We start from the raw sequence: 14,038 nt of genomic DNA, 5'->3' as shown, positions 1-14,038 counted from the left end.
CCTAATTATTATATAACCTTCCAGTGATCTCACGTGATTAAGGATACAAGAGAATAAAGAGGCAAATGAAGAACATGTATCATAAGCCAGTGGTTGTCAATTAATTTTGTATTTCTACCCCTTATGAGAAATTTGAAAATATATATACCCCACCTGCATTTTAAAGTCAGGAAGAATATTTCATATTTTAATGTAATCAGTTGCAAAGGATGCACTTACCAGAAGTAATTTAAATGCTAATACTTTAATAATGGACTGTTACATGTAACAGAATCTAAATGTACCCACCATTACCTATTTATATACGAACAAACTCTTCAATGGTTATAAATTTTCATTCCCTTTGCTCTTTGAATAATTCCATTTCCAAAGTTATTTCCTATTTTAAACTTGATAATCTTTCACTGATCATTTATATATCATGAAATTATTTCACTTTCTGTGACCATAAAGCTTAGTGATAAAACAACAAATTTCTTCCGGTTTATTACAATTATTAGTATATATATGACCAAAATAAAGTATTACAATTTTTAGTACATAATTATATATATAAAAATTTATCTTGTGTGTGTGTGTATATATATATGTAGCTTAATGAAAATAATTTTTTAAATAATTTTATATTCTCAAGTATGTATTATTAATTGCTAGAATGGGAGAAGCTATAGCATCAGTTCTATTCCTAGTCTCCCTTTTTCATAAATGTAGCACTGAGAAATGTTGTTCACATAAATGAGTAGATAGAATGAATTTTATTCCAAGTCATTCAAATTCTCTGAACTCCTTTTGAGTTATATGATAGAATGTAACAGTGAACCATCAAAAAAATTAAAAAATCAGTCAACATCTACATAAAGTCCTCTAAATTTTGCTGAAAGCAAATAATTGTGCTTGTGGAAAGAACTGACTGTTCCTGAGTCATTCGTGTTCTCAATCCAGTATCTCATACTGTCCCTTTATGATATCAAACATCTTGTACCATGGTAATATTGCATATAAGTGAGAAGTATGCTGTTCTGTAAAATGGGAGGTTGACTATAAAGGAGAATTACAGAAAAAATAATGTGTACTTCTATCACAGGTTACATTCTCAGATCAACTGAAGGAAAGAGTGTATATGGAATTTAAAGATATCAAAATGGATTCCTTTAAAGCCATCGATGTCTATGAATATCATGTAAAGCCTCCACACAGCATAGTTTGAACACCAGGGACTTACACTATACAATACTGTAAATACCACTTTTTTTCAGTATGACTTTGAAACAAAGCTTTATGACAGTTCAAATTGTACATATTCTAGGGTCCAAGTCTAGCTCGTTTTATCTTTAAAATTAACGCAAATTTTGCACTTTACCTTAAACATTAGCCATGTTTACGGTAAAAATGTTGCTCTACCTACCCAAAACGTTCAAAAAAAACTGACACTTCCAAGTATTATTCAAGTGTCATTTTAATTCTGTGGTTTTTGCATACACCACACACTCCCCCAAAAGGTACTCCAATTTGAGAAGCAGAGACTGTATCTCTAAGGTCGGTTTCCTCATCTCTAAATGAGAATAATAATAGCTACTGCATAAGATTCTTATAAAAATCAAATGAGATAATGCATGTTATGCTGCTGCTGCTACAAATACAGCTTTCATTGAGTTGATCATTGAACAAATATTGAGTGCCTACTATGTGCCAGGCACTGACTGGACCATCTATATATAGTCATTTAAAAAAAGAAAGAAATTCTGCCCTTAGTAAAACAAGTTTATAGCTTATAATATAGTCATGTTGGTACAAATTCTAAATAAATAGCAGTTATTTCTTTAACCCAAACAGGTTATTGAACATGCTATTACAATTTAGAAATTTAACCTGTTAAAGTTTTCCCAGAAATAAAGGTATCCCCTGGTTCAAACAAAGGTGTGCCTGAGTGATACCTTTAGGTCAAATCAAGGCTATTCTCAAAAACTAATTGGCGATTTGCTTGAGAATATATACAGTAGTCCATAGTTAATGTCTTTCCACAAAATCAAATCCCAACAATGGGAAGTGCCTTACAATTCTTCATAAGTTTTTAATATAATTCACATACCATAAAACTCATCATTTTAAAATGTACAATTTAATGGTTTCTAGTATATTCACTAATTTATGCAACTTCATAGGTTTTTACAAAAAGTAAAGAAAAAATTATCTGGTACCCATGATGTTTATGCAGAAAATCCACTTAGTCTAATATCCTATGTGGGGAACAAGATTTTTTTAAAGGCGATCAATGGCATATTAAAATATTAATAGGATGGATGGACTACACTTTGAGCTCATTAAAAAGGACTACACCTGTTCACAGAAGAATGATTACAATTCATCAATGAAACAAGTTTTGAAGAGTTTTGCTTGAAAAATAACTTACTGGAGCTTTAGTTAATGTAAGGTCATTAACAGACATCACCAAAAATGCCAGTTTCAACCAGATATCCTAGAACAGTCCTACTCAAACTCAGATAGTTATTATATGGAATTAATCATCTCCTTTACTTCTCAGTTGGCATTGGCTATGTACACATCCTTGGGAGAATGATGGAAATAGTGACACAAATGGTTTTCTGTAGGGCGTAATTCTATTGCCAACCTGGAGCCTACAAGTTAGCTTAACTCTTCAGAACCTACAAAAGTTCTGTTAACACCTGGGCATACTAAACAAAGCTTGTTAAAGCCATATCATGGACAACTCTGTCTCCAAATCTACCTTCATGATTATCACTATAGCCAAGTCCAGGCCCTCTCAAAAAGTTCTATCACACTCAGACACATTTGAAGCACAAGTTTATAATAAAGCTAGTATCATACTGAACAAATCATTCTCATCAGCAAGCCCATTTGCTAACATGGCTAACATTCTTCTGTTCACTCTTTGCTTCCTAGTAATCTCTATCCAATCAATATCTACATGACTCAAATTAGCCAAAAGGATGGACCAGTACTATTATTAATAGCTAATAACCTGATTATCTTCATTAGCTAAAGACTATCAGCTAAATATCCTTTATGTATTAACTTACTAAAAATATTTCTGTATATGAGAAAAATTAGCTCTTTGAACAAGAGAACATGAATTAGTTCTACTGTCTTTTGCTACATCTTACCCTTTCTTCCTTTATTCATTCATTAAACCAGTACTGTCCGAGTCACCATCATCCCCACCTGGACAAATACAACAGCTTCCTAACTGGCCTCCGACTTTCACTTCTGTATCTCTATGTTTTCCACACAGTCAAAGCAGTCGTTATTTCTCCCTACATAAAACCCTCAGACAGCATTCTATACTATTCCTTATGCTGGCTGGCACAGCCCTATTACCAGGCTTGCCTACTTTAACGTCACCTAGTAATACTCCTCCACTCACTAAGCTCCAGCAAACCTGGCCTTTTTGTCTTCACATGATGAGTGCATCCTTCCTTAGAGAATTTACACTGGCTACTCCCTCTACAGGGAAAGCTTCTCCTTCTGGTTTTTGTACAGAACCTCAAATGTTGAATATTTAAAATTGATTTTATTTACTCACATAAATTTCCCTAAAGTGACTTCAGTAAATGGCACCTCTGTCTACTCACTTAATCTATAAACCAAGAACTCACCCTTAAGTAGTCTTTTTCTGTTATGCTCTACACACAACTCATCAGCAAAACCAGTCAATTCTATTTTCAAAAGAGATTTAGAATCTGTCCACTTCTATCTCCACAGGCACGTGTCTAGAGCATCATCATTATCATCAGCAGCAGCAGCATCCTACAACAGCTACTTGCTCCTCACTTCCACTTTTGATTTCAGCATCCAATTAGTAGAAACCTGTATTCAACAGTGGCCCGCACTTATCCCTTGGAGGGACTTTAGGGCCTAGAAATGCTAGACTTATCACCTATGACCTATTCATTCCCCTTCCCTGTCCCCAGCTTTATCTACAGAGACCAGAAAACACTCCGTTGAGCAAGACTTTAATAACTGACAAACAGGATATCAGTATCTTTGGCAACAATTTTACTTTCTCCATAGGTCAGGAACGTTGGTGGAATAAATGAAGTCTTTGTTTTCAGTTTGGATGGAGGAATCCTAGGAAGGTAGAAGCCAAGAGGCAGTTCTTACCACACTATAGGCCCTACCAGGAGCTGGTCATCAGAAGGGTCCTATCACAGGGCTCTGATTGTAATGAACTGGCCATGAAGTACCTCAGGCAGAAATAAGTCAGTCCAGTACGGCATTACTTCAATAACTGCAAAATCCATAGTCAAACAAATGCCTATTCTGAGCTGCAGCAAGTGACCTGGCTCTTCACCTGCTCCCTCACATCTTCTGCCAAGCTCCTTCTCCTGCTTTTAAAAAAGTGGTTTTCAGTTACAGATTCCATTGAGAATTTGAGGAAAATAAACTCTCTCTTGGAGAGAAATGTACACAAGGCTGGATACTGTGGCTCACGCCTGTAATCCTAGCACTTTGGAAGCCAAGGCAGGTGGATCGCTTGAGCTCAGGAGTTTGAGACCAGCCTATGCAATATGGTGAAATCCTGTCACCACAAAAAATACAAAACGTCAGCCAGGAGTGGTGGCCTGCACCTGTAGTCCCAGCTACTCAGGAGGCTGAGATAGGAGGATCACCTGAACCCAGGAGGTCAAGGCTGAGTGAGCTGTGATCGCACCACTGCACTTCCCCCTGGGCAAGAAAGTGAGAACCTGTCTCAACAATAAAACGTACACACACAAAAACTGTACACAATTCAAAGGCTCCTGGAGGTCTTTCTGAGGCATGGTCACCCAGATTAGAAACCTCTCTGCCTATTGGTTCCTTCCAAGCTGACCTCTTTAAATCTTTAAAGAAAAATAACCATAACGTTCTCTGATCATGCATTCTCTTCTGAATATTGTCTTCTCTCTTCCACTTCTCATTCAAGTTTCTTAACAGTAGTCCAACCATTTTTGTGGAAAGGGTAAAAATGCATGTATGTGTAGAGCATATAAGCTCTAGACAGACATACAAAAAGCCTCATTAACAAGTTTCCTCTAAAGAAGAGGACTGGGACTGAGAGACAGGAGAGAGGGAGACATTTTTCACTGAGTATCCTTTTCACTATGTGCCCAAATCACTTAACCAAATAATAAAATTTTAAAACATCTGAAAGAACAGGCACATTGTGTTTCTAGTCTCTCATTTCTCAGAAACTTTCTGGAATTCTAAATAGGACTTATCCTTTCTATCCATTGAAACTGGTAATGTAAAGTCACCAGTTGCTTCATAATTTAGAAATCCAATGGCTAGACAAGTCTTTATCCTCCCTAATCTCTAACAAAAGTCTTGTTTTCCAGGCTGTTGTAACACTACATTCTCTTGATTCTCCTATTTCTTTTCTGGAAGGTCCTCTTACTCTCCACAAGATTCATTTATTCATTTAATCCATGGGCCTACAGAGTGACAAGATACACTTCGTTTGTCCTTATTTTGGGCATTATCAATGACAAAAACACTGTCAAAGGAGTTTTCAAAGTGTGATCTGAGAATTCCTGGGGGTCTCCAAGATCATTTTGGAAGTCCAAGAAACAAAACTATTTTAACTCGATCTTCCCCACTCCACCCCCAAAACTTGCCCTCATTCCCCTATCCCCTGACTCCCTGCCCCAAGTGACCAAAGCCAGAATTGTTGCAGGCATCAGTTCTCTTCCTGTAACCACCAGGTACTTCTATCTAATTTCTCGAGTCTCACCTTTCCATACTTCCTGCCACAGGATTAATTCAGGCCATCTTTATTTTTCTAGACTACAACAGCCCAACTATTCTCCCTACTTCTAGTTTCATCCCTTCCCAAATCCAGTCTCCATACTGCGCCCCATTCTATATACCCAAATCTGATTCTTATCATCACCACTAAGTTTCTCAAACTACACAGAAATTGCCACCTGGATAGATGAGCTCTCCACAAAATTTTTTATTATTGTTGAGGATAATTTAAAACAAGTACTTTCTAGATCATGTGACTGGGAACCTAGCATACAGCCATATACCTATCCAAGTGTGTGTTTATACTCACAATAACATACTACCACCTTAAACCAAGTTCATGAGAAATAAACAATGGCAGACTTAACACACAACTGATTCCACTCAAGAGAATATGATGTTCTTTATTTTCAAATGTATCCAATTTGGGTGAATAGAGAAATGTGATGAAAGAACTGAGCCTTTCCAAGATACTTGTAGTACTGTCAAGCAAAACTAAAAAAATAATTTGTTCCATACCATATTCATATTGTAAGCAATTTATAAAATATGTCATATGTCACATTAAATTAATGTTAGGGAACTTGAATTTTATTAGTTTTGTAGATTTAATTTATAAAACATTTGATGTTAAGACCTAGAAACACAAATTCAGTATGTTTATACATCTAAAACACTAAAATAAACTTCCAGTGACAAACCAAGCTACTTGAAGTTCTCTAAACATATCTTGCACTTAGAATCACTGTATTCTTCTTTATCCAATCCTAGAGTGTCTCCAATTAAATTTTAATATCTTGCCTCTCCTCCCAGTTCCCTGCTAAAAATGTTGACAGTCACATCTATGAAACCCTGCAACATCTCCTCTTTGAAAAACCAAACATAAATGCCTAAACAATATTTAGCTTTTGAAGCAAAGGTTTGGTTTTTGTTTGCATATTGAGAGGCAAAGCTCTGGAGCCGTGCTGTTTGACAGTGACCAGGTACACCTGACTATTTAATTTTAAAGTAAAACTAAAAATTGAGTTATTCAGTCAGACTAGCCACATGTCAAGCACTCAGCAGTCACCTGTGGCTGAAAAGAGTCCCGTCATCACAGAATGTTCCCCTGGATATGCTGCTCTGTAACTTTTCCCTTTAAGGTCTCAGAAACCTGCTCATGACTTCAAATATAAACTGTGCGATGACTTCCAAATCTTTCTCTAGTCTTTTTCCATTAACCTAATGGAATATCTTCAGTAACCTTCATGATATTTCAACAATGTCAGTTGAAGAGATGGAGGTGGTGGTTGGAAATAATTATGGCAGTCAAGAAAATCAGTAAGGTATAATGTAATCAAGAATGGAATCGATTTTCAGGGTAACGTTAAGATTGAGTTTGAGATATCTGAAATAGGTACTGCAAAAATAGTAGTAGAGACTACAAACAATGCCCCCTTCACCCTACTCTCCCATCCTGAAAGAATTAAAAACCACTCTGCAGAGTTCGTAAAAAGATATCTTTCTGGCCAGGCATGGTGGCTCACACCTGTAATCCCAGCACTTTGGCAGGCCGAGGCAGGCGGATCACGAGGTCAGGAATGGAGACCATCCTGGTTAACATGGTGAAACCCTGTCTCTACTAAAAATACAAAAAATTAGCCGGGAGTGGTGGCGGGCACCTGTAGTCCCAGCTACTCAGAAGGCTGAGGCAGGAGAATGGTGTGAACCTGGGAGGCAGAACTTGCAGTGAACGAGAGGGTGCCACTGCACTCCAGCCTGAGCGACAGAACGAGACTCCGTCTCAAAAAAAAAAGACATGTTTCCTATCACGCCTAAAGGTATTATTCATCACCAGTAATTCACCTCTGATGTGGAAAATATGTTAAAATCATAGCTTATAATTACTTAAATTATAATTTAGCCTGTTTCAAAGTTCATTTTGTCAATTCTAATTCTTTCAAGATAAGAGTTTAAAAAACAGAACATGCTGGGCATGGTGTCTCACGCCTGTAATCCCAGCACTTTGGGAGGCCGAGATGGGCAGATCACCTGAGGTCAGGAGTTCGAGACCAGCCTGGCCAATATTACAAAACCCCAGCTCTACTAAAAATACAAAAATTAGCCGGGCGTGGTGGTTGGTGCCTGTAATCCCAGCTACTCGGGAGGCTGAGGAAGAATCACTTGAACTTGGGAGGCAGAGGTTGCAGTGAGCCGAAATCATGCCATTGCACTCCAGCCTGGGCAACAGAGCGAGACTCTATCTCAAAACAAAACAAAACAAAACAAAACAAACACAACAATGTACTGAAGCCAGATTTACAACCACTCTTACCTCAGATTTCTATTACTTTAAAGCTCTTAGCTTTCTTTACACTGTACTATCATAAAAAAGACAATAATAGAGTTATTACTTAACTAGCCACAAATACATTTTCTGCTTTATAGAGCTACCTAATATGTTGTTGGTGTTACTTTCAAAGAGAACTTATTTTTTAAAATGCAAAGCTCCACTTTCTGACCATCTAAATAAAATCACATGCAAAAAGACCATGCCTCCAAAAATTCAGGCAGAAAGCTTCAGAAAACAATGAAAATGAAAGGCATTTCCAAAATAATGTATATTTATTTATTTAGTAAACATTAATTACCACTATACACTTCTGAAATGAGGTGGACGGTAAATCAAATAAACATAAAGCAATATTTGTTAAGTACCTACCGTGTGCTAGGCTTTGGCTACATAGACAAAAACAAAAACAGGCATGGTCCTTGCCCTCATGGAGCTCACAGTCTAGCTGAAGCAGACAAACAAGTCACAAATACAATGGCAAAGCACCAGGGAAGCATTATGGAGGAAAGGATTGGTTCTGCCTGGAGTATGCAGGGCAGGCTTCCCAGAGATGGAGACAATGGAGCTGGGTCTTGGATGAGTAGGAGTTCGCCAGATGAAGGGAAAAGGGGTAAGCACATTCCAAGCAGAGCAAACAGCGCATGAGCAAGCAGAGTCTTGAAAGCGCATGCCATGGTGCAGGACGATGAGCGTTCCAGCGCAGCTAGGGCAGAAAGGTGCACACAAACTGAAGAGATGAATTAGTGTTTGGTTTTTGATGAAACGTAAGTGTCAGAAAAATAAATCTGCACATTACACTTAACGTAACTAAACTGTGGTTCTGGTACAGTACAGTAATCTGAAAGTACCCTTCATTTCATAAATACTGAAGCCCCTTTTATAGGTACCCAGCACTGTGTTTTAAGATGGCAATTTTAGAAACATACACCTGAATTTTCCTCTGTACATTTAAGCAGCAAAGTAACCCCAGAATAAAGGTTTCCTGAAGCTGAAATCACAGTGATTTATACACACACAAGATACTAACTTTTGCTAACTTGGGCTCCCCCTCTACTGCTATTCTTACCTTTGTTAACATCTTCATAACGACCAACTCAAATCCACCCCATAGTTAAGCAATACAGAGGCAATTTAGCCTTCTCTTCTACTCTGCCTCTCTAAACAAAGGACCTGCCAACATCCCTATGAAAACCAATGCAAGGTATTATGCTATGAAGAAACAATGCATTTTGACCTCTGTATCAATTATTAGAAATTATATTACTGTAAACTGCACAAATTTAAGCTGAATTCTGAATGAAGACAGGTATGAAGCAGAGACCCCATGCCCCTCAGAAAATGTAAAATGACAAGAGGGAAGAGAGTTTGGGTCAGAAAGTTTCTAACGCTGGCCACCAGGCAACACTGTTCACCGAGCTGGCTTGGTGCTCAGGAAAGGGGGTGGCTTAGGGAAAGAGCAGTGTGGAAAGCAAAGGAATTAACATGGGTCAAATTTACTTTGCTAGATGTTCTAAAAAATTCCCATTTACTCCTCACAACAATGCGAAGGGAAAATTTTCTTTCTTTAATTTTACAAACGAGAAACCGAAGGCCCTTGGAGTCTAAGAAAGTTTCTCATGACTGCATCAGCTAATAAGTAGCAGAGCCAGTTCACCAAGCCATGCCTTCCTGGGTCCAAAGCCCTTCTTACTCCACTACACTGCCAATGGGTTCCTAAAATGAGCCCACTGGGACTTACGGGATTACATGAGTCCCATGAGTCCCACACATCAGTCACATCTTAAGAAAGAGAGCCCCTACTTCTCCCTCCACTATTTTCACTGTCAGTGTGAAGACAATGGTGGTAGCAATACACATACACACAGATCCCTGAAGTTTAGAGGAAGAAAAACTAAGAAAAAATAGTCACATAGGTTTAGTTGTCCTCAGGGAAAAAGCAGCTTTCTTTGTAAAGATACTGGATCCTTTAACACAATTAAATTAGTACAGGCTTAAGTATACCTCATCTGAAATGCTTGTGACCAGAAGAGTTTCAGATTTCAGATATTTTCAGATTTGGAATGTTCAAACTGTATCATAATTCAAATGAGATTTGCTTCACTTGCTATACAATAAACTATCAACCAAACAGCTCGATAAAGCTAAGGGCTAACGGAAAAATATCCAAACATAGTATTAGAATATTATTCCAAAAACTCATTATCTTCAACATCATCAAAGGTCAAAAAAAAAAAAAAAAAAACACCGCCCTTTCTCAAAACCTGAACCTGAAAATCAATACGTAATTATAAACTGTGAGATAAAGATACCTGCCACATTAAAATGTTGCCATTTTTTGGACAACAGGAACGATTTTGAGGGAAAAAGAAAAAAAGCAGACAATTAACACTAAAGAAATCTTTTGTAAACAACCCCAGTGGGTCAGAAAGTGTGATGTTCACTGACCTAGAGAGATACTGAAATGCTATTTTCTACTGTGCACAATTTACTTATGCTCTCTCTTGCTGGGACAGGGTGGGCAGGGTACAGGGACATGCATGGGACATTTGGACAACCAAAATTCCAGTGACTATGATGTGAGATACTTTTTGGACAGCTTTCAAAGTAGCATATACATGCGATAAGTAAATTAACCAACCTTATTTTGATTGAGAGGATCGTTTCGCAGTCTCTGTTTGTTCTTCTGTAATTTACTAGGCATCATCTTTCCAGTTCTGAAGTCAAAACTGCTGAGATCAACAGTATTTCCCAGGTACCTTGCCAACTGAGGCTTGCTTCTGAACTTCTTACCACTTGGACTAAAAGAAAGATAAGGTTAATTGAATAAAAGGCAACAATATTTACTCTAGGTCTCTACATAAGCCTTTTCTTCATGTCTTCCTCTACCCTCAATTGATACCCCATTCTATTGTACATATTTTTAAAGAAATGTTAAAGTTCTGCTAGGCACGGTGGCTCATGCCTATAATCCCAGCACTTTGGGAGGCAGAGGTGGGTGGATCACCTGAGGTCAGGAGTTCAAGACCAGTCTGCCCAACATGGTGAAACCCTGTCTCTGCTAAAAAAAAAAGATACAAAAAATTAGCCGGTCGTGGTGGTGGGCGCCTGTAATCCCAGCTATTCGGGAAACTCATGCAGGAGAATCGCTTGAACCCAGGAGGCAGAGGTTGCAGTGAGCCAAGATCGCACCACTATACTCCAGCCTGGACAACAAGAGCAAAACTCTGTCTCAAAAAAAAAAAAAAAAAAAGTTAAAGTTTTACAGGGAACTCTGTAACTTCCCTGTAAGAAGAGATCACATGTCACCTAATATAATGCTCCCCTAGGTAATCCACTAGAACACATAACATGTTGCCACAGCCATTCCCACAGGTCACTCAGCAACTACTGCGAGAACCTAAATCCAAACTTCATGCACAGCATAACAGGCATACTAAAACTGTCTTCAATCTCACAAACTTCCTTTCCAAATGGATTTTGAAATGCTCTTTTTTCCCTGAAAGTATTACATATACAACTATGCCAGCAATAATCAGAAAAAAACTTGAGAACAAATTATTCTGAAGTCAGCAGCCCTTGTTTAAAACACACACACACAAACACAAACACACACACAAATATGTGGACTCTGTATCATATTTTGGCTCACAACACTCACAATAAAAAAATTCTTAAATCTTGACAATATTTAAATGCTAATACTACTGAAATGAGAAAACTAGAGGAAATATTTGTGAACGTGCTTGTACCATGCTGACATGAGTTTTGTTAGCCAAACTCCTCCCTTAGGGAAGCACATGAAGAATAATTTACTTCTGGTAAGTAATACTGCCAAAGCTGGAAAGTTACAAAAATGCCAGAATTATACAGAGGACTAGTCTTTCCCAAAAAATTTTTTTCCTGTGTGGCATTAATCTGTAAGAAATTTTTTATAGGAATAATGCCCCAAAGTCTCACCTAATAAATTTTCTGAATGAAATAAATGTGCTAGAACAAAGTCAGTGTGATATGTCACAAGAAAATTGTGAGAATTCTAGAATACTTCTCAAAGAAGCCAATGTGTCACATTCAGAACTTAACCTTGCACCAAGTGACCACAATAAAAGAAAAATAACTCATAAGAAGATAAAAGGAAAAAGACTGAGAGATCAAGCAATAAATATTCTCTTGGAACAAGAAAACTTCTCTCTGGGTCAAATCCACAGCAATACACCCCTGACTTGTCACAAACTGTTTGGTAGTCTGTCCCAACACACTTCAAGACAACTGAAGATCCTATCAACATTCTTTTTCCACAACCACACGACTTAAGTACTCCTGAAACACAATTCAAGGTATAGAGTTCAGCAGGCAGATGAAGATAACAACCAGTAACAACAAGAACAATACAAGAAAGCACCAGAGAGAGTAAGAGATCCCACACAAGCAAAGCTCAACTCCAACTCTAACCTAGATTTCCAGAATACTCAGTATCACAAAATAAAACAGCAAGTCACTCGCAATACTGTCCAAAACTTGAATCATCTCTGCCCACCACACAACACAGTTCCACCCCCAAAACCTGATCTTCTATACTCCACACCTGAGTCAGCAGCACTGCTGTCCACTTAGCACTTCATTCTCCAAGCCAGAAGGCCACATTACAATCCTTCAGCACCTCCATGTCTCAGTCACACATCCAGTACCAAGTTCTAAATGTTCAGGCTCCTCAATGTTGACAAAAAAGCTTCACCTTCTTAATAAACCATCAAAAGCTTTACGTCTGTTATATTTTCTTTCCAGACTCTTTTCCCACCAGCCTTGGTGGCCTACATTCCAAACTCTAAATCACCAAAATATGCCATATACCTTTGAATCTTCCAGTCATGTCTTTGCAGACGGAAGGATGAGCACAGAAACATCCTGCCTATCAAAAGGCTATTAAATCCTCCAAGCCCGGCTAAAATGCGCTCCACTTCCACTAGGAAGTCTTCTGAGATTCTCCAATTCAAGTCAGAAATAATCTACTACCACCCGAAATTCTATTTTCATTACAATAATTCCTATATATTTCCTTCCTGAGTCAAAAAACAATGCCACTTTTAAACTTCAAACACCATTAAAGGCTAGCACTGAAGAAGGTAACTTTCTGAGAGCAAAAAACCTTATCAGTTCAATACTAAAGGATGTGGTTTTTGCAGACACAATGAGATAAATACTATCGCTTACTTAAGTTATATGGCATACAATTTTTAAAACTAAGCTAGAAAACATATTCATGATTAATGTGTTTTACCACATAAGAAATAAAGTATTATACTCTGTCATTATCTAAATTAATATGAAAAATTAGTAAAGATTACTCTGCTATTATGTCACTTATAAAAAGCTGCAATAGCCGGGCAAGGTGGCTCAAGCCTGTAATCCCAGCACTCTGGGAGGCCAAGGCAGGCAGATCACAAGGTCAGGAGATCAAGATCATCCTGGCTAACACGGTGAAACCCTGTCTCTACTAAAAATACAAAAAAATTAGCCGGGTGTGGTGGTGGGCGCCTGTGGTCCCAGCTACTCAGGAGGCTGAGGCAGGAAAATAGTGTAAACCCGCAAGGCGGGGTTTGTAGTGAGCCAAGATCACGCCACTGCGCTCCAGCCTGGGCGAGACAGAGCAAGACTCTGTCTCAAAAAAAAAAAAAAAGGCTGCAATAGCCATATGGTCCTTATTATCAGATACTCAAGTAATTGGTAAACAAGATTCTGATAAACTAGTTAACATATCACAAAAAATGAATAAACAAAATCTCTCCACAAAATAAAATGACAATTCTGTGGCCAGGCACGGTGGCTCATGCTTGTAATCCCAGCACTTTGGGAGGCCGAGTTCGGGAGTTTGAGACCAGCCTGATCAACATGGAGAAAACCTATCTCTACTAAAAATACAACATTAGCTGGGTGTGGTGGCGCATG

The 14,038-nt window shown here is 38.0% G+C and overlaps 1 protein-coding gene across 1 annotated transcript in view; it reads right to left on the bottom strand.

Annotated features, from left to right (window-relative positions):
* The window catches only part of MBD2 (methyl-CpG binding domain protein 2), a gene marked incomplete at its 5' end in the record, with an annotated part of 57,146 nt that extends 46,248 nt beyond the window's left edge, over positions 1 to 10,898 (bottom strand). The window contains one exon of the mRNA XM_011950997.1: positions 10,734 to 10,898. Within this exon, the coding sequence (XP_011806387.1) occupies positions 10,734 to 10,898 (165 nt within the window). The remainder of the gene's footprint in view (positions 1 to 10,733) is intronic.
* Positions 10,899 to 14,038: the final 3,140 nt, after the last annotated feature.

Source organism: Colobus angolensis, unplaced genomic scaffold (genome assembly GCF_000951035.1).
Source record: "Colobus angolensis palliatus isolate OR3802 unplaced genomic scaffold, Cang.pa_1.0 Scaffold312, whole genome shotgun sequence".
In the NCBI taxonomy this organism is placed as follows: Eukaryota; Metazoa; Chordata; class Mammalia; order Primates; family Cercopithecidae; genus Colobus; species Colobus angolensis.
The sequence above is the reverse complement of the archived record's forward strand: the minus strand, read 5'-3'. Positions and strand labels throughout refer to the sequence as shown.